The 19302-nt window shown below is 41.2% G+C and overlaps 1 protein-coding gene across 10 annotated transcripts in view; it reads right to left on the minus strand.

Moving 5' to 3' along the window:
• lpgat1 (lysophosphatidylglycerol acyltransferase 1) overlaps positions 1–19302 on the minus strand; it is a 130820-nt gene that overhangs the window by 36873 nt on the left and 74645 nt on the right. For all 10 annotated transcript variants that reach the window (XM_043695883.1, XM_043695885.1, XM_043695886.1 and 7 more), the window contains exon 7: positions 14549–14675. In XM_043695883.1, the coding sequence (XP_043551818.1) occupies positions 14549–14675 (127 nt within the window). The remainder of the gene's footprint in view (positions 1–14548; positions 14676–19302) is intronic.

Consider the following 19302-nt stretch of genomic DNA (forward strand, 5'->3'; position numbering starts at 1 on the left):
AGTCCCATCATAAAAAGAACTTGCATGGCTGACTTGTTTTTTTTCTTTTGACTTGTTGCCTTGTAGTTCCTAAGGATTTCTGAGGTGGCAAACAATTAACTCCATTTACTATTTCATTGTAGATTGATGTGTGATCACATCCTGAAATAATTACAACACAGGAAGACTTTTCAGCCCAAACAGTCTTAGACTCAGTTTTACAGCACGGAAATAGACTCTTCAGTCCAACTTGTCCATGGCGACCAGAACCTAAATTAATCAAGTCAATTTTCCAACATTTGGTCCATACCCCTCTAAACCCTTTCTATTCATGTACCTATCCAGATGACTTTAAAATGGTGCAATTGTACCAGCTTCCATTACATCCTCTGGCAGTTCATTCCATGCACGCACCACTGTGTGAGAAAGTTGCCCTTTTGTCAGTGTTTTATACTTTTATAATTGTAAGCACCTTTCCAGATCTCCTTTGTTATAACTATGCAGCCCCAATGTCTCAAAGAAATGTATTGAAAAATCCTGATGACTTTGTGCTTTTTTTTTTAAATTGCCTCAACATTTTTCCAATAGTCTGGAGCCCAAAACTGCAGACAGCCATTCGAACTGTGTTCTTACTAAGGCTTTATTAATGTTATATTGCTAACTCCCAGCAATACCTCTCGCTAAACAGCTTCATCTTCGTTCGCTTTTCTGGTTAACTTAATCCACTTGAAATGCAATGTTTTGAGAGATGGAACGACAAAATCCCTCATCTCTCTATCATTATTAGTTGAACCAAAGCGGATACCTCACATTTAGACACTGAATTTCAACCATTAATTTTTGCCTATCCCACCATCTAAACAATGTCAGAATTATCCTTCATGTCTTTGTATAGCTTCCAAGTTTATGCATGCTCCCTTTACTCCACGAACAAAACAACCAGAAGTTGTCCCACAACTGAACAACTTGGTATATTTTTATTTACTAGCAAGCAGTGAAAAACTGTCTTTTAACTGCCTTTCGATTTTTCTCTTTTAACCAGTTTAAATCCAAGTCTCGCTAATAAGATTTGAACTCTGACTCTGGACCACAAGTGATTCTGCTAAATAGATTCACGTGTAGCATTTATCAAGGGTCAGATGAATTGAAAACTCAATCCTTTTTCCAGCACAAAACTAAATCTGATCAGCAAAAATACACACACAAGTTTTAAGTGTGCTTATAAAAGCAAAACACCAGCTATAGAGCAGGAATACTCATTAGATGAAAGAATGCATTAATTTGAACACTTTACTCCAATCTGCCATTCCTAGAATAAACTTGTAATTTTTGATATACATTATAGAGAGACTTACTATTGGATTTTCCTCCACTTACTCAGTTAACAGCCATTAACACTGCAGGAGCGATTGCAAGTGGAATATTGTTACTAAATACTGTTATGTGCACAAAGGAGGGCAGAAAAAGATGATAGTTAAAAAAGAAACAATATCTGTTAAGTATGTTTTTCTTTTGAGGTTTGCAGATAAATTAAAACTTGTTGAATGGTTTCCTTTAAAATTGGGAAGTGTGAACAAAAGGAAGAAAGTATGTAGATTATGAAAACTTGAGCCAACAAAACATTGCAATTAAGAACAGAAGAACTTGGAGCCAGAGTGCACAATTCAGTCCCTCCATTTGATACAATCATGACTGATCTCATCTTTGTCTCAACTCCAGTTTCCTGCCCACTCTCTAGAACCCTTCATCCCATGACGAATTAAAAACCTGTCCACCTCCTTAAGTTTACTCAACGTCCCAATATCCACCACACTTTGTAAAAAAGTGGATTCTACAGATTCACAACCTTTTTGAGAGAAATAATTTCTCATCTTCGTGGTTAAGATAAGGTGTAGCAGATTTAAAACAGTGACCTCACATTCTAGATTGCCTGACAGGAGGAAACATCCTTTCTCCATCCAATTTGCTAATCCTATTTAGTATCTTAATTATCTCAATTACATCTCCTGTCATTCTTCTAAACTCCAGACAGTAAAGGTCGAAACTGCTCAGTTTCTCTTCATAAGACAACCCCTTCATCTCTGGAATCATTCTAGTGAACTTCCTCAGAACTACTTCCAAAGAAATTACATCCCTCTTCAAGGAAGAGGCCCAAAATTGTGTGTAATACTCCAGGTGCACAGTCACTAATATGGAATACAACTGCACCCACACATCTCTACTTTTTATACTCTATTCATTTTGCCTTCCTTATTTCCTTCTGTATCTGCATATAGTTTTCTGCAATTCAAGTACAATGTCACCAGATCCCTCTGCACTGAAACACTCAACTTTTTCCCTCTTAAGATAAGTTGCCTTTTTATTTCTCAGACCAAAATGGATAACCTCACACTTACCTATGTTAAAATTCATCTGCTAAATTTCGGCCCATCGACTTAACCTATCCATATCCTTTTATAAATTTATTATCCATTTATCCCAACTTATTTTCCCACCATTTTAGGTGTCATCTGCAAATTTGACTACATTACTTTCTATCCCTGCATCCAAGTCATTAATATCGATGATTTGCGGGCTCGAGAACCAAACCTTGCAGCACCTCACTGCATCTTGCCAACTAGAAAAAGATCCATCTATAGTAACATAGGAGATAGGAACAGGAAGAGGTCATTCGGCCCTTCGAGCTTGCTCCACCATTTATCACAGTGATGGCTGATTGTCCAACTCAAAACCCTATTCCTGCTTTCACTCAATAACCTTTGATTCCATTCGCCACAAGTGCTATATCCTGCAGTCTCTTGAATACAACAATGTTTTGGCATCAACTACTTCCTGTGGTAACGAATTCCATAGGCTCACTGCTCTTTGGGTGAAGAAATGTCTCATGTCCATCCTAAATGGTCCACCCCAAATCCTCTGGGTCTGTGACCCCTGGTTCTGGACGCACCCAACATCAGGAACATCTTCTCTGCAGGACCCCATCTAGTCCTGTTACAATTTTAAGCCTTTATGAGATCCTCCCTCACTCACCTGAACTCCAGTTCAAACAATCCTAACCTAGGTCAAGCTCTCCTCATATGTCACTCCCGCCATCCCTGGAATCAGCCTGGTAAACCTTCGCTGCTCTCCCTCAAGAGCAAGAGCATCCTTCCTCAGAAAAGGATACCAAAACTGGGACATAATATTCCAGGTGTGGCTTCATCAAGGCCCTGTGTAACCTCAACAACACATCCCTGCTCCTGTACTCGAAATGTCTCACAACGAAAGCCAACATATCATTTGCCTTCTTTACCACCTGCTGCACCTTCATGCTTGCCTTCAGCGACTGGTGCACAAGGACACTCAGGTCCCACTGCACACTCCCCCACCCAACTTACAGCCATTCAGGTAGTAATTTATCCAGACTCTCTCCGTCGGTCAGCCAGTCCTCTATCCCAGCTACTAAATTACCCCTAACCCTTATTACCCCTTACCTTGTCCAGTAATCTTTTGTGCAGCAACATAAATGCCTTCTGGAAGTCCAGATATATTACTGGATCCCCATTATTCATATGGCTTGTTACATCTCCAACGAACTCCAGCAAAGTAGTCAAACATGATTTATGCTTCATAAAACCATGCTGACTCCAATGGATTATACTTTGACTTTCCAAATGTCCTGTTATTATTTCCTTAATAATGGATCTGACAATTTCTAAAGATAAGTTGAACTAACTGTTCTGCATTTTCCTATTTTCTGCTTTCCTCCCATTTTGAATAAGGGTATTAGATAAACATTTTTCTAATCCACTGGAACTTTTCTCACATCCAGGGAATTTTGGAATGGTATAAACAATGGAACTTCTATTGTTGCTACCACTTCCTTTAAGACCCTAGGACATCGGCTGTCAGGCCCAGGGGACTTGTCTGCTTTAAATCCCAATAGTTTGCTCAGCACTTCTTCCCCAGTGATGATGGTCTCTCTAAAATCAAGTACATGGCCATGAAATCTGTGAAAAATAGTCACCTTCAAAATTAGTTTTAATGCATTCTTGAAATTAACAATGTAATTATTAATTTTTGATACTGAGGTGAGTAAAATAAATTATATTAAAATCCAGCCTTTAGTTCCACTTTACAATGGACCAAGTGCAATCTCAATAAACATTTTCTGTAAAGAAAACTTCAGGACATACATCCAACAGTACGGAAGATACAACTACAATTTTCCAGTTTACAATCATTACAGTAAGGGTTCAATGTGCCAAACGTCTCAAGGGTTCCATCAGTTCCTGCTTCCTTAGCAGAAATTTCCCGTATACAGCTTAGATCTTGTCCAGGGGCAACTAATTTACCTAAACAAAGGTAGAGGACTCAGGATGCCCTCTTCCACTGGCTCAATGGGATTCTGGCATGTCTCTGGATGCAGATATACCTAGTGAGTTGAACATTAGATTGGCAAAAGGTGGATCTCATCACTGGAGCAAGAAAGCAGCCTGGAACCTGAAAGCTATGGCATTTTAAAGAAGGAAATTGGAATAGTTCAGCTCCCTTAACATAGGAAGGCAAAAAAGACACCATTGACATTGGAGTTAGATGGGACTTTTTAAAAAGCCCATCTCTAAAACGTACTTCCAATAGTGTATGCACCTGCCTGCTATATGTTCATTATTTGCCCTCCCACTGAACTTCAAACTAGCAAGGACAACACTGGAGACCATTGAACAAAAACTGGAATTGTCCTGAGGGAGTTCAGTATCTTGTAGTTAATAAAGTTGAGAAATGTTACCTTTATTAGGCGTCGTACATCCAAACTAATCCACGGCAAATATGTGAAGCTTCTCTGATGTGTTAAATCCAGAATCAATGAAGTAACAGATGGGAAAACAATGAGCAATTAAAAAATATAGCCAGCCTAAGTGTGAATATGGTCTGCAGTCAGATTTACAGGGAAAGTCACTTGTAATTGAGTGGAGTGGTTTAAATTTGATGACAATTTCCTAAACAGCTGTTATGAAATGCTTCAAAAATGCAGTTTCTTAGACACAAAATACTCCTGATGAATGTTATGCTGACATATTCAAAATTCTGGAAAGCAGTTATCAGCTTTTTAAATTTTGTCTAAGCACTGTTTAGCACTATTGCCTGTGGCCCATCAATAGCAATTCTGGTAAGTGGCTTAATTGTATCTTATTTTTGCAAAACGGAATTTACAACACTTCGTTAAAAATAAGTTCAAGAGATATGGCGGTTATTGCCTGGGACAACAATTATTTTTTGCCCATCTCGGATTGCTCTTGGGAAGTGGTGGTGAGTTGCATTCTTGAACCACTGCGGTCCTTAGGGTGTGGGTACAGCCACAGTGCTGTTAAGAAAGGAGTTCCAGGACTGTGACCCAGAAATAGTGAAGGAATGTTGATATAGTTTCAAGTCAAAATTATGGCTTGGAGGGGAACTTGCAGGTGGTCCCATTCCTTTGCATCTGCTGCCTTTGTCCTTCTAGATGGTGGAGATTGCAAATTTGGAAAATGATATCGAAAGTGCCTGGCTGAGTTTTTGCAATGCATCTTGTAGATAGCTCATATTTCTACCATCAACAGTGGTGAAGGGAATAAATGCTGAAGACAGTGGATGGGATGCCAATCAAGTAGGCTGTTTTGTCCTGGGTTAACGTCAAACATTGAATGTGGTTGGAGATTTACTTGTTCAGACAAATGAAGAGTACTCCATTACATCCTGGTGTGTGTCTTCCAGATGGTGCAGAGTCATTGGAGAGTCGGGGGAGAGTTGCTTATTGCAGAATTCCTAGCCCCTGACCTGTACTTGTAGCCACAGTATTTATTTGGCTAGTGCAGTTCAGCTTCTGGTCAATGGTAACTCCTAGGTTGGTGATAGTGGGGGGTTTCAGTGATGATGATGCTATTGAATGGTAAGTGGAGATTGTTATAATTCTCTTTTGTTTCAGATGGCAGTTGCCTAGCATTTGAGTGGCTTGAATGTTACTTGTCACTTGTCAGCCAAAGCTTGGATGTTGTCCAGATTATGCTGCATTTTAGATGTGGACTACTTCAGCATCAGTCATCTCAATACTGCTGAACTCTACACTAATAGCAAACCCTTTCATTTATGACTCTATGGTCACCCATAACTTTTGATTTTCTTGCCAAGCAAGAGTCTACCTTTGCTTAAAATATGCAATAATCTCAGCTCCACCAACTTTTGAGGCAGAGTGTTTTATAGTCTCACAGCCACAAAACAATTCCCTTCTTCTTTGCCCTAAAAGGGTGGTCGCTATTTGGTCTCACCAATGCCCTATATAACTGACAAATAACACTCTTGTTTTTATGTTCAATTCCTCTTGTAATAAAGGTTAGTGTTCCATTAGTCTTCCTGATTAAGTGCTGTACTAGCATCTTCTTTTGTGTTAAGTATGTTTCCAACTACCAGAATACTTTTGCTCTAATATGTACCCATTCCAGTTTTGCTGGGACTCCTTGATACTGGACTTGGTCAAATGCTGCCTTGATGTCAAGAACAATCTCTCTCACCTCACCTCTTGAGTTCAGCTCTTTTGTAAATGCTTGACCAAGACAATATAGGTCAGAAGTTGAGTGGCTCTGGCAGAATCCAAAGTGAATATCAGTGAGCTGACTATTTCTGAGCAAGCCTTGTTTTGATAGCATTATCAACCCAGACCATCAGTTTACATCAGAAAACAGACTGATAGGGCTTTAACTACCAGTTGGATTTGTCCTGCTTTGTATGGCCAGGATATACCAAACAATTTTCCACATTATTGAATAGATGCTTGTTGTACAGTGTCATTAGTTCTCCTATAAAATGCCAGAGTTGCGTTTTCATGTGACACCCTGGAACCATACCAACCTGGACCAGGGTTACAATCCAGGCTTGTGCAGTCTCAATCATCTGAAGGAATACTCAATGTTGGAAGAAGATCAATGACCTTCTCCATTCTGCCAGTGAAAGTACCACCATCTTCAGGATAATATCTTATACTCACTCTCTCTCTGTCACTGTACCCACCATTTTCCTGCAACATCTTCCACACTTACCCTCATCATCGCTAATATCTGACTCGGACTAACCTGGAATCTCTTCTGTACAGCCTCGTCACCCCCTCAGGACAACTCCACACATGCATCAAAAGTAGCAGTATGTTTGCCACCTTTATCTTTCTCACCATAGGCAGAGTTTACTGACTCTGACCACATCCTAGTCCCTGTACTGGTTTTTCTTTGCAGTTAATCACCATAGTGATTAGTCACTGAAACAGATTCACAGGAGTCTGCAGATGTTCTTTAGCATGTAAAAGAAATTTTTTAAACAAAAAGAGTAAAAAGCTCTTAATACAAACAACAAAGCCAAGTTTCAAACTGCATCTCAACACTGTCCTTTTATGGCTGGCCAATTCCAGTGAAATTTCATTCTTATCTCAACTTTCAGTTTTTAAATTAAGATTGTTCCCAGCTTCTTGCCTTCAGGCTGAAGAGACATTTTTCACGATACTTTTCAAAGTCCACGCACAAATACTTCACAATACCTTTCACGAAGCTCTTCGCAAGAAAGTGCACAAACCGACTGATCACGTGACGCTGATGCAGAGTCCACGCCTCGGTGCACCGTGATACCTAGTGCCAACGATGAGAATTGAATAAAAGCGAACGAATGTTCGCTTTATTACAAAAAAAGTCAGCAATTCACAAGCCACATTACAGACAATGCATGTTTAATAAATGTTTGTTAAAGGAGAACTACCTGTAGTGGAACAATTTGACTATGGGTGCACCTCGACCTGGAATGAGGATTCCGGACTTATAACTAGATTTACCATCATCACTCTACCCTCATTTAAACTTGCAAATAATACGTTTTTTATTTTAAAAAATTCAGCAAAATCTTGTTCTAAACTTCCGAAACCTGCCTCCAGGACATGTTTGAATGTGGAAACTATGAGGCTATGTTTATCGGGGTCTATGCAAGATAAGAAGCAGGCATGAAAGAAGGCAGGAATGTTATTTGTCAGTTATTAAAACAAACCTAAGTGTTATCCAGGTCCTACTGCACGTGGACAAGGATGGATTCATTACCTGTGTAGCTGAAAATGGAACTGAACAGTGTGCATAAAACTATATTCGCACATCATATCCTGTGCTGGAAGACTGTTCATTGATGAAACAGTTGCTTGGCAGTTGGGGAATTCCCGCAGCAATATCTTGGGATTCAGAGGATTGGCCTCTAACACAACCATATTCATTGGTGGCCAGCTACAACTTTGGCTCAAATTTTCTATCCTGACTCTCACTGACATGAGTTTTACTAGAGCTCCTTGGCATCAAATTTGATCAAATGTCCAACATGAAATCAAAATACGATCTGATTTTCTCCATCCAAAGAGTATTGAACAGTCACTTTCACCACATGTATGGCATTCGCCTCTTTCACAGAAAAGTTCAGGCCAAGTTAATTAAGAGACTGCTGTACAAAGCACTCTTTCAATGATTGATAACTGCTTAGAAAGCACTCAAGTAACCTTGAGCTGTACGCCTTGCTTCCACCATGGCATGGGAGCAACTAATGTAGCTCTACCTCTGATGTATCTCTGCTAAAATCACAGACCATATCCAGGCAACTACTGCAGCAGCAAAATTATCAGCATCTACCTTCTCCTCAGCCACATACTCCTACATGGCCCAAACGATACAGATAATAAGATGTAGTTGGAAGGAGGCGAGAGCTCCAATGGAGAGTTTATATAAATTGGACAATACCTTAACACAAGCACCTACCCACTTACATTGTTGTAAATACCTACTGTTCCTCCAACACTGATGTTCCTCTACCATCGTTGGCTGTTTGTACACTACTATATGTCTGTCCTCTGGAATTCTCCACTCCATTCCCTCCTCTTTGCTTATTTCACGATTGTTAAATACTTCAAGTTCTATCTTTTCAGATGTGCGTCAGGCTCCCTACCCTAGTCCATTAATCTTCTTGATGTCCACTGCCTCCCTTTCCTCCATACTATATAGAAATAAGACAGAATCCTGTGTGAGAAGAATCAGTTCGATGTAACTGCAAATGATTGTTCATTCTGAATGCACAGGCCTACATTTTGGTCACATTTTCTGGTGAAAGCCTAAGAAACGTTCCATACATCAAGCCAAATGTAATTTTGACCAACCAATATTATACACATATCATTTATGAAAGTACATGAACTTAGACCTAAAATGTCAGGAAAATCTTAGCAACCTTGACATCTGAAATTACTTCATGCAATAACTGTTGAGTCCACTATTTTAATCATAATCTGCTTTATCAATTTATACTCAAAAAGAAACAAAACATATGAGATTGTGTGTGTAATTTGGACTTAAAATCAATGATTAGTTTCCAAATGTTCATTCAAGATCAAAAGTACAGGAATAATACGGTCAAGTAATTAATATAGTTGTGACTGAAACAATTTATTTACTGACAAAACCGATTGTTAAATTGCAAAATTTAAGTAGTAGCAAATCTCTCCAGATTATACAAACCTAATATATTTGTGAATTTGGTTTATCTGGAGAGAAAAAAAAAAGATCAGTTGATAACAACTATATGGTATCAATTTATATCTCAAAGACAAAAAACGTTCAACATTCTGGAATTCTTCTTTAATCTGTTCATGGGATGTAGGTGATTGAGACTAGGCCAGCAGTCATTGCCAAATCTTAAATTAAGGCAAGATGTTTTGTGAATCATTGCAGACTGTGTAAGGGAGTACAGTAGGCAAGAGAACTACATCATACAGATGAGAGAAAAAGAGTTTGAAGAGTCAAGAGATGAGTTACTAGCTTTTGAATAACCAGTTCTGATCTGTTCCTAACCATTGTATTTGTGTGGCTTGTCCTGCTGTTTTGTGCTCAATAGTCACCTCCAGGATTCTGATGGTAAAGCCAGTCAATGACAAAAGGAATATGGTTAGATTTGCTTTTGTTCAAGATGAACACTGCCTTGCTTTGCGTGTTGTAAGTGTTACTTGCCATTAAATTCCACACATTCTAACCTGACCTTAAATTTACCTGGACCATCTCTGACACCTCCCTCGCCTTCCTGGATCTCTCCAACTCCATTAATGATGACCGACTTGACAAAGATATATATATTTTTTAAACAAACCCACCGACTCCCACAGCTACCTGGATTACACCTCTTCCCATCCCGTATTCCCAATTCCTCTGCCTCTGCCATATCTGCTCCAAGGAGGACCACTTCCACCACAGAACACACCAGATGGCCTCCTTCTTAGAGACTGCAATTTCCCTTCCCACGTGGTTAAAGATGCCCTCCAATGCATCTCATCCACATCCGCACCTCCGCCCTCAAATCCCACCCCTCCAACCATAACAAGGACAGAACCCCCCGGTGCTCACCTTCCACCCTACCAACCTTCACATAAACCAAATCATCCGCTGACATTTCTGCCACCTCCAAACGGACCCCACCACTGGATATATTTCCCGACCCATCCCTTTCCGCCTTCTGCAAAAACCGTTCCCTCTGTGACTACCTGGTCAAGTCCACGCCCCCCAACAACCCACCCTCCAGTCCTGGCACCTTCCCCTTCCACCGCAGGAATTGCGAAACCTGCGCCCACACCTCCTCCCTCACCTCCATCCAAGGCCTTAAAGGAGCCTTCCACATCCAAAATTTTACCTGCACATCCACCAATATCATTTATTGTATCTGTTGCTCCCAATGCAGTCTCCTCTACACTGGGGAGACTGGATGCCTCCTAGCAGAGCGCTTTAGGGAACATCTCTGGGACACCCGCACCAATAAACCACACCACCCTGTGGCCCAACATTTCAACACCCCCTCCCACTCTGCAGAGGAAATGGAGGTCCTGGGCCTCCTTCACCGCTGCTCCCTCACCACCCGACACCAGGAGGAAGAACGCCCCATCTTTCGCCTTGGAACACTTCAACCCCAGGACATCAATGTGGACTTCACCAGTTTCCTCATTTCCCCTTCTCCCCACCTCACCCCAGTTCCAAACTTCCAGCTCACTGTCCCCATGACTTGTCCTACCTGCCTATCTTCTTTTTTACCTATCCACTTTTTCACCTATCCACTCCACCCTCCTCTCTGGCCTATCACCTTCATCCCCATCCCCACTCACCTATTGTACTCAATGCTACTTTCTCCCCACCCTCCTCTCATTTATCTCTCCACGCTTCAGGCACTCTGCCTGTATTCCTGATGAAGGGCTTTTGCCCAAAATGTCGATTTTACTACTCCTCGGATGCTGCCTGAACTGCTGTGCTTTTCCAGCACCACTAATCCAAAATCTAGATTCCAGCATCTGTAGTCATTGTTTTTACCTGGCCTGAGAGTTATCCAGGTCTTGCTGCATGCAGGAACAGACTACTTCATTATCTGAGAATTAAAGGCTTGAAGTCAAAACCATCCATAAAGTCTATTGAAGTCTGAGACCTGTCTGTACTCTCGAATGGATTATAGAGAGATGAACACAAAGCCAATACGAAATGCAGAATTAGAACAGTGACAAATCATCTTTGTAATGAGCTTGATGCTGAACACAGGAACAGGTGTAGGCCATTCAGCCAGATAAGTCTGCTCCCCCATTCAATACAATCGTGGCTGATAATCCACTTCAGTGCCTTTTTCCATCATTATATCCATATCCCTTTATATCAGTAGTATTTAAAAATCTATTCACTTCTACACATTCTCATTGACCGAGGTTCCTCAGTGCTCTGATGTAGTGAATTCTAAAAGAATCACAGTCCTTTGAGTGAGAAACAATTCTCATTCATGTCTAAAGCAATTTCCCCCTTATTTTGAAATGGTGTTCCTTGGTTGTTGATTCCCAACCAGGGGAAACACCATCTGTTCCTTTAAACATTTTATAGATTTCAATGAGATCACATCTCATTCTTCGAAACTCCAAAGAATACAGGTCCAAATTCTCTTCTTAGCATAGTCCCACCATCCCAGGAACAAGCCCATAAGACCATAAGAAATAGGAACGGGAATAGGCCATTTGGCCCAATCAGCCTGCACTGCCATTCAATAGTATCATAGCTGAGCTGATAGTCCTCACATCCACTTTCCTGCCTTTTCTTCATAATCCTGGATTCCTTTACTGATTCAAGAATCTATCTCAATCTTATGTATACAAGGACTCAGCCCCCACAGCTCTCTATGGAATTCTAAAGACAAGCTCTGACAGAATAAATTCCTCACCATCTCAGTCTTAAATTGCAGCCCTTTATTCTGAGACTATGCCCTCTGGTCCTTAAATCTCCCATGAGGGGAAACATCCTCTCTGCATTCATCCTGTTAAGCCCACTAAGAATCCTACATGTTTTGATGAGATCACTTCTCATTATTTTGAACTCCAGTGAGTACAGTGCCAACTGTTTCACCTTTGCTTATAAGACAATCCCTCCATACTAGGGATCACCCTAGTGACCTTCTCTGAACAGGCTCCAATTAAATGATATCTTTGCTAAAATAAGGGGACCAAAACTGCTCTCAGTATTCCAGATGTGGTCTCACCAGCATCTTGTACAGCCACCGTGAGATAAGAGCCAACATTCCATTAGCCTACCTGATCACAGTGTCTGCATGGGTTTTCTCCGGGTGCTCCAGTTTCCTCCCACAGTCCAAAAATGTGCAGGTTAGGTGAATTGGCCATGCTAAATTGCCCGTAGTGTTAGGTGAAGGGGTAAACGTAGGGGAATGGGTCTGGGTGGGTTGCTCTTCAGAGAGTCGGTGTGGACTTGTTGGGCCGAAGGGCCTGTTCCCAACCTGTAAGTAATCTAACCTAATCTAAAAATGTAAAACTTCACATTTTCCCACATTATTGTCCATTTGCCAATTTTTTGCCCGCTTATTGATATCTCCCTCTGCAAACTCTTTTTATCCGTCCCACAACTTGACTTCCCATCTATTTTTGTGACATTTGCAAATTTGACTACAGTACATTCACTTATTTTGTCCAAGTCATTAATATATGTTTTTGCAAGGTTTGTAGCTCAGGTTGAGGTTTAGGGTGTAGGTTTGTTTGCTGAGCTGTAGGTTTGATATCCAGACGTTTCATTACCTGGCTAGGTAACATCGTCAGGGGCGACCTCCAAGTGAAGCGAAGCTGTTGTCTCCTGCTTTCTATTTATATCTTTCTCCTGGATGGGGTTCCTGGGTTTTGTGGTGATGTCATTTCCTGTTCATTTTTCTGAGGGGTTGATAGATGGCATTTAGATCTGTGTGTTTGTTTATGGCATTGTGGTTGGGAGTGCTAAGCCTCTAGGAATTCTCTGGCATGTCTTTGCTGAGTCTACGACCCCTCAGAAAACGAACAGGAAATGACATCACCACAAACCCCAAGACTGTTTTTTGGGGTTTTGTGCTTTGAAGGAATGTAAAGTTGCTGTAAACTATACAATCATTCTTTAAAGAATCATTGCCAATGTACGGTCATATTTTTAATGTATTTATTGAATCCACTTCAATCAATTTACTCCTCATACATTCATAATTTCCTCTGTGCAAATGTAATCCCCTAGCTTCAAGATAAATGAACTCACTCCCAATCACAATGTAAAATTCTATCATATTATGCCCACTCATGCCCTTGGAACATCATAACATTCAAAGCTACAGGCAATGTGTTGCTAAATGGGATTAGGTTGAAGGTCAGGTGTTTCTCACGTGTCAGTGCAGACTCAATGTCTTGAAGGACCTCTTCTGCACTATATGATTCCATGATTCTATAAAGGCTCTTTTGCAACATAATTATTAGTTAGGCTTTTACATTTCTTAATACTAAATCTAAAATAGCCTGCATTCTGATATTTTTCAGAACATACTGCTCTACAAACAGTCCCTACACACTCCAGAAACTCATTCTCAACATCGTAAGTGCTCATTATGTTTACCAAATCTATGCACAGATTGAAGTCACCCATGATTACTGTATTACTCATGCTACAGGAGTCTCCAATCTCCTTATTAAAGCCATGACCCACACTACCACAATTATTTGATGGCCTACAAATAACTCCTACCAACGTTTGCTATCCCTTGCTGCTCCTTAGCTCCATTCTAACAGGTTCCGCATTTTGTTCTTTTGATTGGAGATCCTTCCTCTCTAATGGACCGATCCCATCCTTTATCATTAGTTTACCACCATCTCCTCTTCCTTTATGCCTATCCTTTCTAATAATCAAATATTCCTTGGTCACCCTCAGCCATGTTATTATAATGGCAATGAGATCATACCCATTTTCAATTACTTTTGCCTTTAAATTATCTACCTTGTTGCAAATGCTGTGTGCATTTTGGAATAATTCCCTTTGTCTCTTTGAAAGAAAATGACAAGTTTGGTACAATGATAGAGAATTAAATCGGGGAAGAGAAAGCAATAGCTTATAGTGACAAGGGAATGCGATCAAAACAAATCCCTCGTGCTCTACTAAACAAGTACATTATCCCAATTGGCAGCCGGTTAAAGAATACATGAATTCAGTTAAAGATTTAACAGAACAACAGGACTTACCTGTAGTGCACATGTGTGACTGTTGGTTTTCTGTAACCAATTATCCAAGTCTGAATGTCTATTGGCTTTGCTTTGTGATACGCGATGGTAATATCTATAACCCACTGGAGGCCACTTTGTTTTTCCACTACATAGAACAGAGATTAAAAAAATAAGCAACTTTCTTTTTTGAGATATTTAGTCCTTGATATAATTACTGAGGTGGGAAAGGTGCATGTACATTGCAGATAATTTGTTCTGACCAAAAATGGTTACGACTTCACCAAATCACTGTCATCTGGCAAAATTCATCAATTATCAACTTGTTCATAATTTCATATATTAACACCAATTTTACAATTCATAGAATTGTTATAGCACAGAAGGTGCCATTTGACAGTGTCTATGCCACTTTTCTGAAACAGCAACTCTGAGTCCCGCTCTCTTACACTTTCCCTTATCCTTACAATCACTCAAAAAAACATCGACTTTGATTTTATGTAGCACTGCAGTCTCTACTGCTGCCTAACAAGTTGGATGTGGAGAAGGAGGTCAGGAGAATGGCTGCTCCGTTGTGGTTCAGGGAAGACATTAAGGAAGGAAGCATTCCAGCTGCCACCAACCGAGGAAAATCTGTTGGCTTAGCCATTTGGCACAGAACTTTCCCACTGTTGGTTAACTCAATGGCACTTGGATGAGGTCCTTAAGTAGGCATGTAAGAGCTTCAATTGTGGATTGACCACCTGATACTTTTGTTATTGGAAACAAAAATCTATTATCCTGGTCTTTATGTGACTCCAGACACTCAAGCAATGAGGTAGCAGTGGGGTGGAAGTCAGATGGGTAATCACATTTGGACCATTTTATAAGTGAGGCAGGTGGAAAGATCCTGAATTTAGCATTACAAGAGCCTCAGCTTGTCCAACAGGTCCGAGGTACTGTGTGAATGAGGAAAAGGACTGTAGGGAAGGTGGGAAAACTGATCACCAAGGTAGAAGAGACTATTCAAGCAGGGAAGCAAAAATAAGCATGATAGTGTTAAGAGATTCAATATTTATGAGTTTAGACAGCATCATTTATAAGCAGGATCAAGAGTCCCGGCAGGCAAAGCACCATGCAGATCAGGCCATTCACGTCAAGATAAGGGTCATCTTGAACAGGCTTGAACGGATATTTGAGTGGGAGAGGGACGATCCAGTTGTTGTGGTCCATGTTGGAACTAACAACAGAGGAAAAAGGCGGCGAGAGGTTGGGGAATACCAGAAACTTGGAAACAAATTTAAAGAATAGGACCTCACAGAATCTCCAGATTATTATCCAAAACACACGAAAATTGACAAAGATAAGAAGATTAGTAAAGTCAACGGATGGCTAAAGCAGTGGTGCGGGAGAGACCGTTTCCATTCAATGGGGCACTAGTACCAGTGTTGGGACAGGAGGGAACTGTACTGTTGGGATGGGCTTCACCTGATCAGATCACCTCCACTGAGCTGGGAACCAGGATTCGAGCTGAAAGACCAAGTAAGGTGGTCATAAGAACTTTAAACTAGTTAAAAGGGAAGGCAGTCTCAGGAAACAATAAAGCTTCCAGAAAAAGTAACAGGACACCGTATAGAAATGGTCAGGAATCTAACTTCAGGCATAGCTGTTAAGGGAACAGCTATGAGAAGGGGGAGGGGGGCAATCAACACAGGACTGAAGGTGTTGTACTTAAATGCACGCAGTATGTGAACTAAGGCAAATGAGCTTGTCCTGCAGATGGAAATTGAGGTACAATGTTATGGGCATCGCAGAAACATAGCTGAAAAGGGATGAGGGCTGGGAACTACATATCCAAGGATACTTGTCCTATCAAAAGGACAGGCAGATGGGCAGAGACAGCAGGGTTGCCTTAATTGTAAGAAATGAAATTAAACCAATAGCAGGAAGAAAAATAGGATCAGAAGGCATAGAAAAATGTGGGTGGAGTGGAGGAATCACACATGCAGGTTGAGTCCGTGATTAAGAAAGCGAATGCAATGTTGTCAATTATCTCAAGAGGGTTGGAATATAAAAGCATCATTGTGCTACTGAGACTTTATAAAGCTCTGGTTAGGCCCCATTTGGAGTACTGTGTCCAGTTTTGGTCCCCACACCTCAGGAAGGACATACTGGCACTGGAGCGTGTCCAGCAGAGATTCACACGGATGATCCCTGGAATGGTAGGTCTAACATATATGAGGAACGGCTGAGGATCCTGGGAGTGTATTCATTGGAGTTTAGAAGATTAAGGGGAGATCTAATAGAAACTTACAAGATAATACATGGCTTGGAGAGGATGGACGCTAGGAAATTGTTCCCATTAGGCGAGGAGATGAGGACCCGTGGACACAGCCTTAGAATTAGAGGGGGTAAATTCAGAACAGAAATGCGGAGACATTTCTTCAGCCAGAGAGTGGTGGGCCTGTGGAATTCATTGCCACAGAGTGCAGTGGAGGCTGGGACGCTAAATGTCTTCAAGGCAGAAATTGATAAATTCTTGATGTCACAAGGAATTAAGGGCTACGGGGAGAATGTGGGTAAGTGGAGTTGAAATGCCCATCAGCCATGATTGAATGGCGGAGTGGACTTGATGGGCCGAATGGCCTTACTTCCGCTCCTATGTCTTATGGTCTTATACACACAAAAACCCTGATGGGACTTATTTAAGGGGTCTTCAATATACAGATGGACTGGTAAATTCAATTGGTACTGGATCCCAAGAAAAGGAATTCAAGGCATGTCTAGGAGACAACTTTTAGAAGCAACTTCTGATAGAACCCACTTGGGAACAGAAATTCTGCATTTAGTGATGTGTAATGAGACAGAACTGATTCAGGACTATAAAATGATAGAATTCACCCTGCAAGCTTGAGGAAAAGAAACTGGAAAAGAAATCAGATGTAACTGCATTTCAATTGAGTAAAGTAATGGCAAAGACTTGCCGGAAGAGCTGACCAAAGTTGAGCAAGGGGAGCCTAGCAGGGAAGACAGTGATGTAGCAATGACAGAAGTTTCTGGGGGTAATTTAGGACGCACAACAGAAATTATCCCAAGGGAGGGAACATAACCGGAGGACAAGGCAACTATGGCTGACAAGGGAAGTCAAGGACCACTTAGATTAGATTAGATTAGATTACTTACAGTGTGGAAACAGGCCCTTCGGCCCAACAAGTCCACACCGCCCCACCGAAGCGCAACCCACCCATACCCCTACATGTACCCCTTACCTAACACTACGGGCAATTTAGCATGGCCAATTCACCTGACCTGCATAGCTTTGGACTGTGGGAGGAAACCGGAGCACCCAGAGGAAACCCATGCAGACACGGGGAGAACGTGCAAACTCCACACAGTCAGTCACCTGAGGCGGGAATTGAAAGCAAAAGAAAAAACGCAAAAAATGTAGTGAAGATTAGTGGGAAGCCAGAGGGCTGGAAAGACTTTAAAAGCCAACAAAGGACAACTAAGAAAGCAATGGGGGAGGGAGATGATGAAATAAGAGGTTAAGCTAGCTAGTAATATAAAAGAAGATTACAAGACTTTTCTTTTAGCTCTATGAAAGGTAAGAGAGAGACAAGAATGAACATTGTATTGTTGGAAAATGAGGCTGGAGAAGTAATAATGGGAAACAGGTACTTTGCATCAATCTTCATGGTTGAAGACACCAGCAGTATAACAGAACTTCATGAGAATCAAGGGGTAGATGTGAATGTGCTGGCCATCAGAAAGTGCTGGGGAAAGCAAAAGATATGAAGGTGGATATGTCACCCAAAACCAGATGGACTACATCTGAAGGAAATACCTGAGGGGATTGTACAGGCATTGATGGTTATCTTTCAGAAGTCACTGGAGTCAGAGAGTCTCCCAGATGACTGGAAAATGGCTGGTATAAACACCTGTTTAAGCAATGAGGGATGCAGAAGATAGGAAATTATCAGTCATTTAGCCTGACTTCTGTCATTGTTCAGAGTTTAGAGTCCATTAGTAAGGATAAGAGTGTGGAATACTTGGGAGTGCACCATAAAATACAGTTGAGTCAGCCTGACTTAATCAAGGGAAAAACATGCCTGACAAGTCTGGTAGAATTCTTGAAGAAGTTAATGAGCAAGTTAGAGCAAGGACAGCCAGTGGACATGATCTATTTGGATTTCCAGAAAGCCTCTGAAAGGTGCAACAAAGAAGTCAGCTAAATAAGATAAAAGCCCATGGTGTTAGTGACAAGATACTGGCATGGATGGAAGATTGACTGACTGGCAGAAGGTAGAGAGTGGGGATAAAGGAGTTTTTTCAGGATGGCAGCCAGTGACTAATGGTGTTCTGCAGAGACCACAACTATTCATGTTGTCCATTAGTGATCTGGACAAAGGAACAGAGATGGTATTGTTAAGTTTGCACATGACACAAACAGGTGGAGGGGCAGGTAGAATGCAGGAGGTGGGGAGGCTGTAGAAGTACTGGGACAAGCTAGGAGAGTGGGCAAGGAAATAGCAAATGGAATACACACACACAGTGTGGGAAAGTGAGGTTATGCATTTGGATAGGAAGAATACAGACTATTTTCTAAATGGGGAAAGGCATCAAAAATCTGAAGCACAAAGGGACTTTGGAGTACTAATTCAGAATTCTTTGAGGAGAAAGTAAGGTCTGCAGATGCTGGAGATCAGAGCTGGAAATGTGTTGCTGGAAAAGCGCAGCAGGCCAGGCAGCATCCAGGGAACAGGAGAATCGACGTTTCGGGCATAAGCCCTTCTTCA

Source organism: Chiloscyllium plagiosum, chromosome 9 (assembly GCF_004010195.1).
Source record: "Chiloscyllium plagiosum isolate BGI_BamShark_2017 chromosome 9, ASM401019v2, whole genome shotgun sequence".
NCBI classification, from domain to species: domain Eukaryota; kingdom Metazoa; phylum Chordata; class Chondrichthyes; order Orectolobiformes; family Hemiscylliidae; genus Chiloscyllium; species Chiloscyllium plagiosum.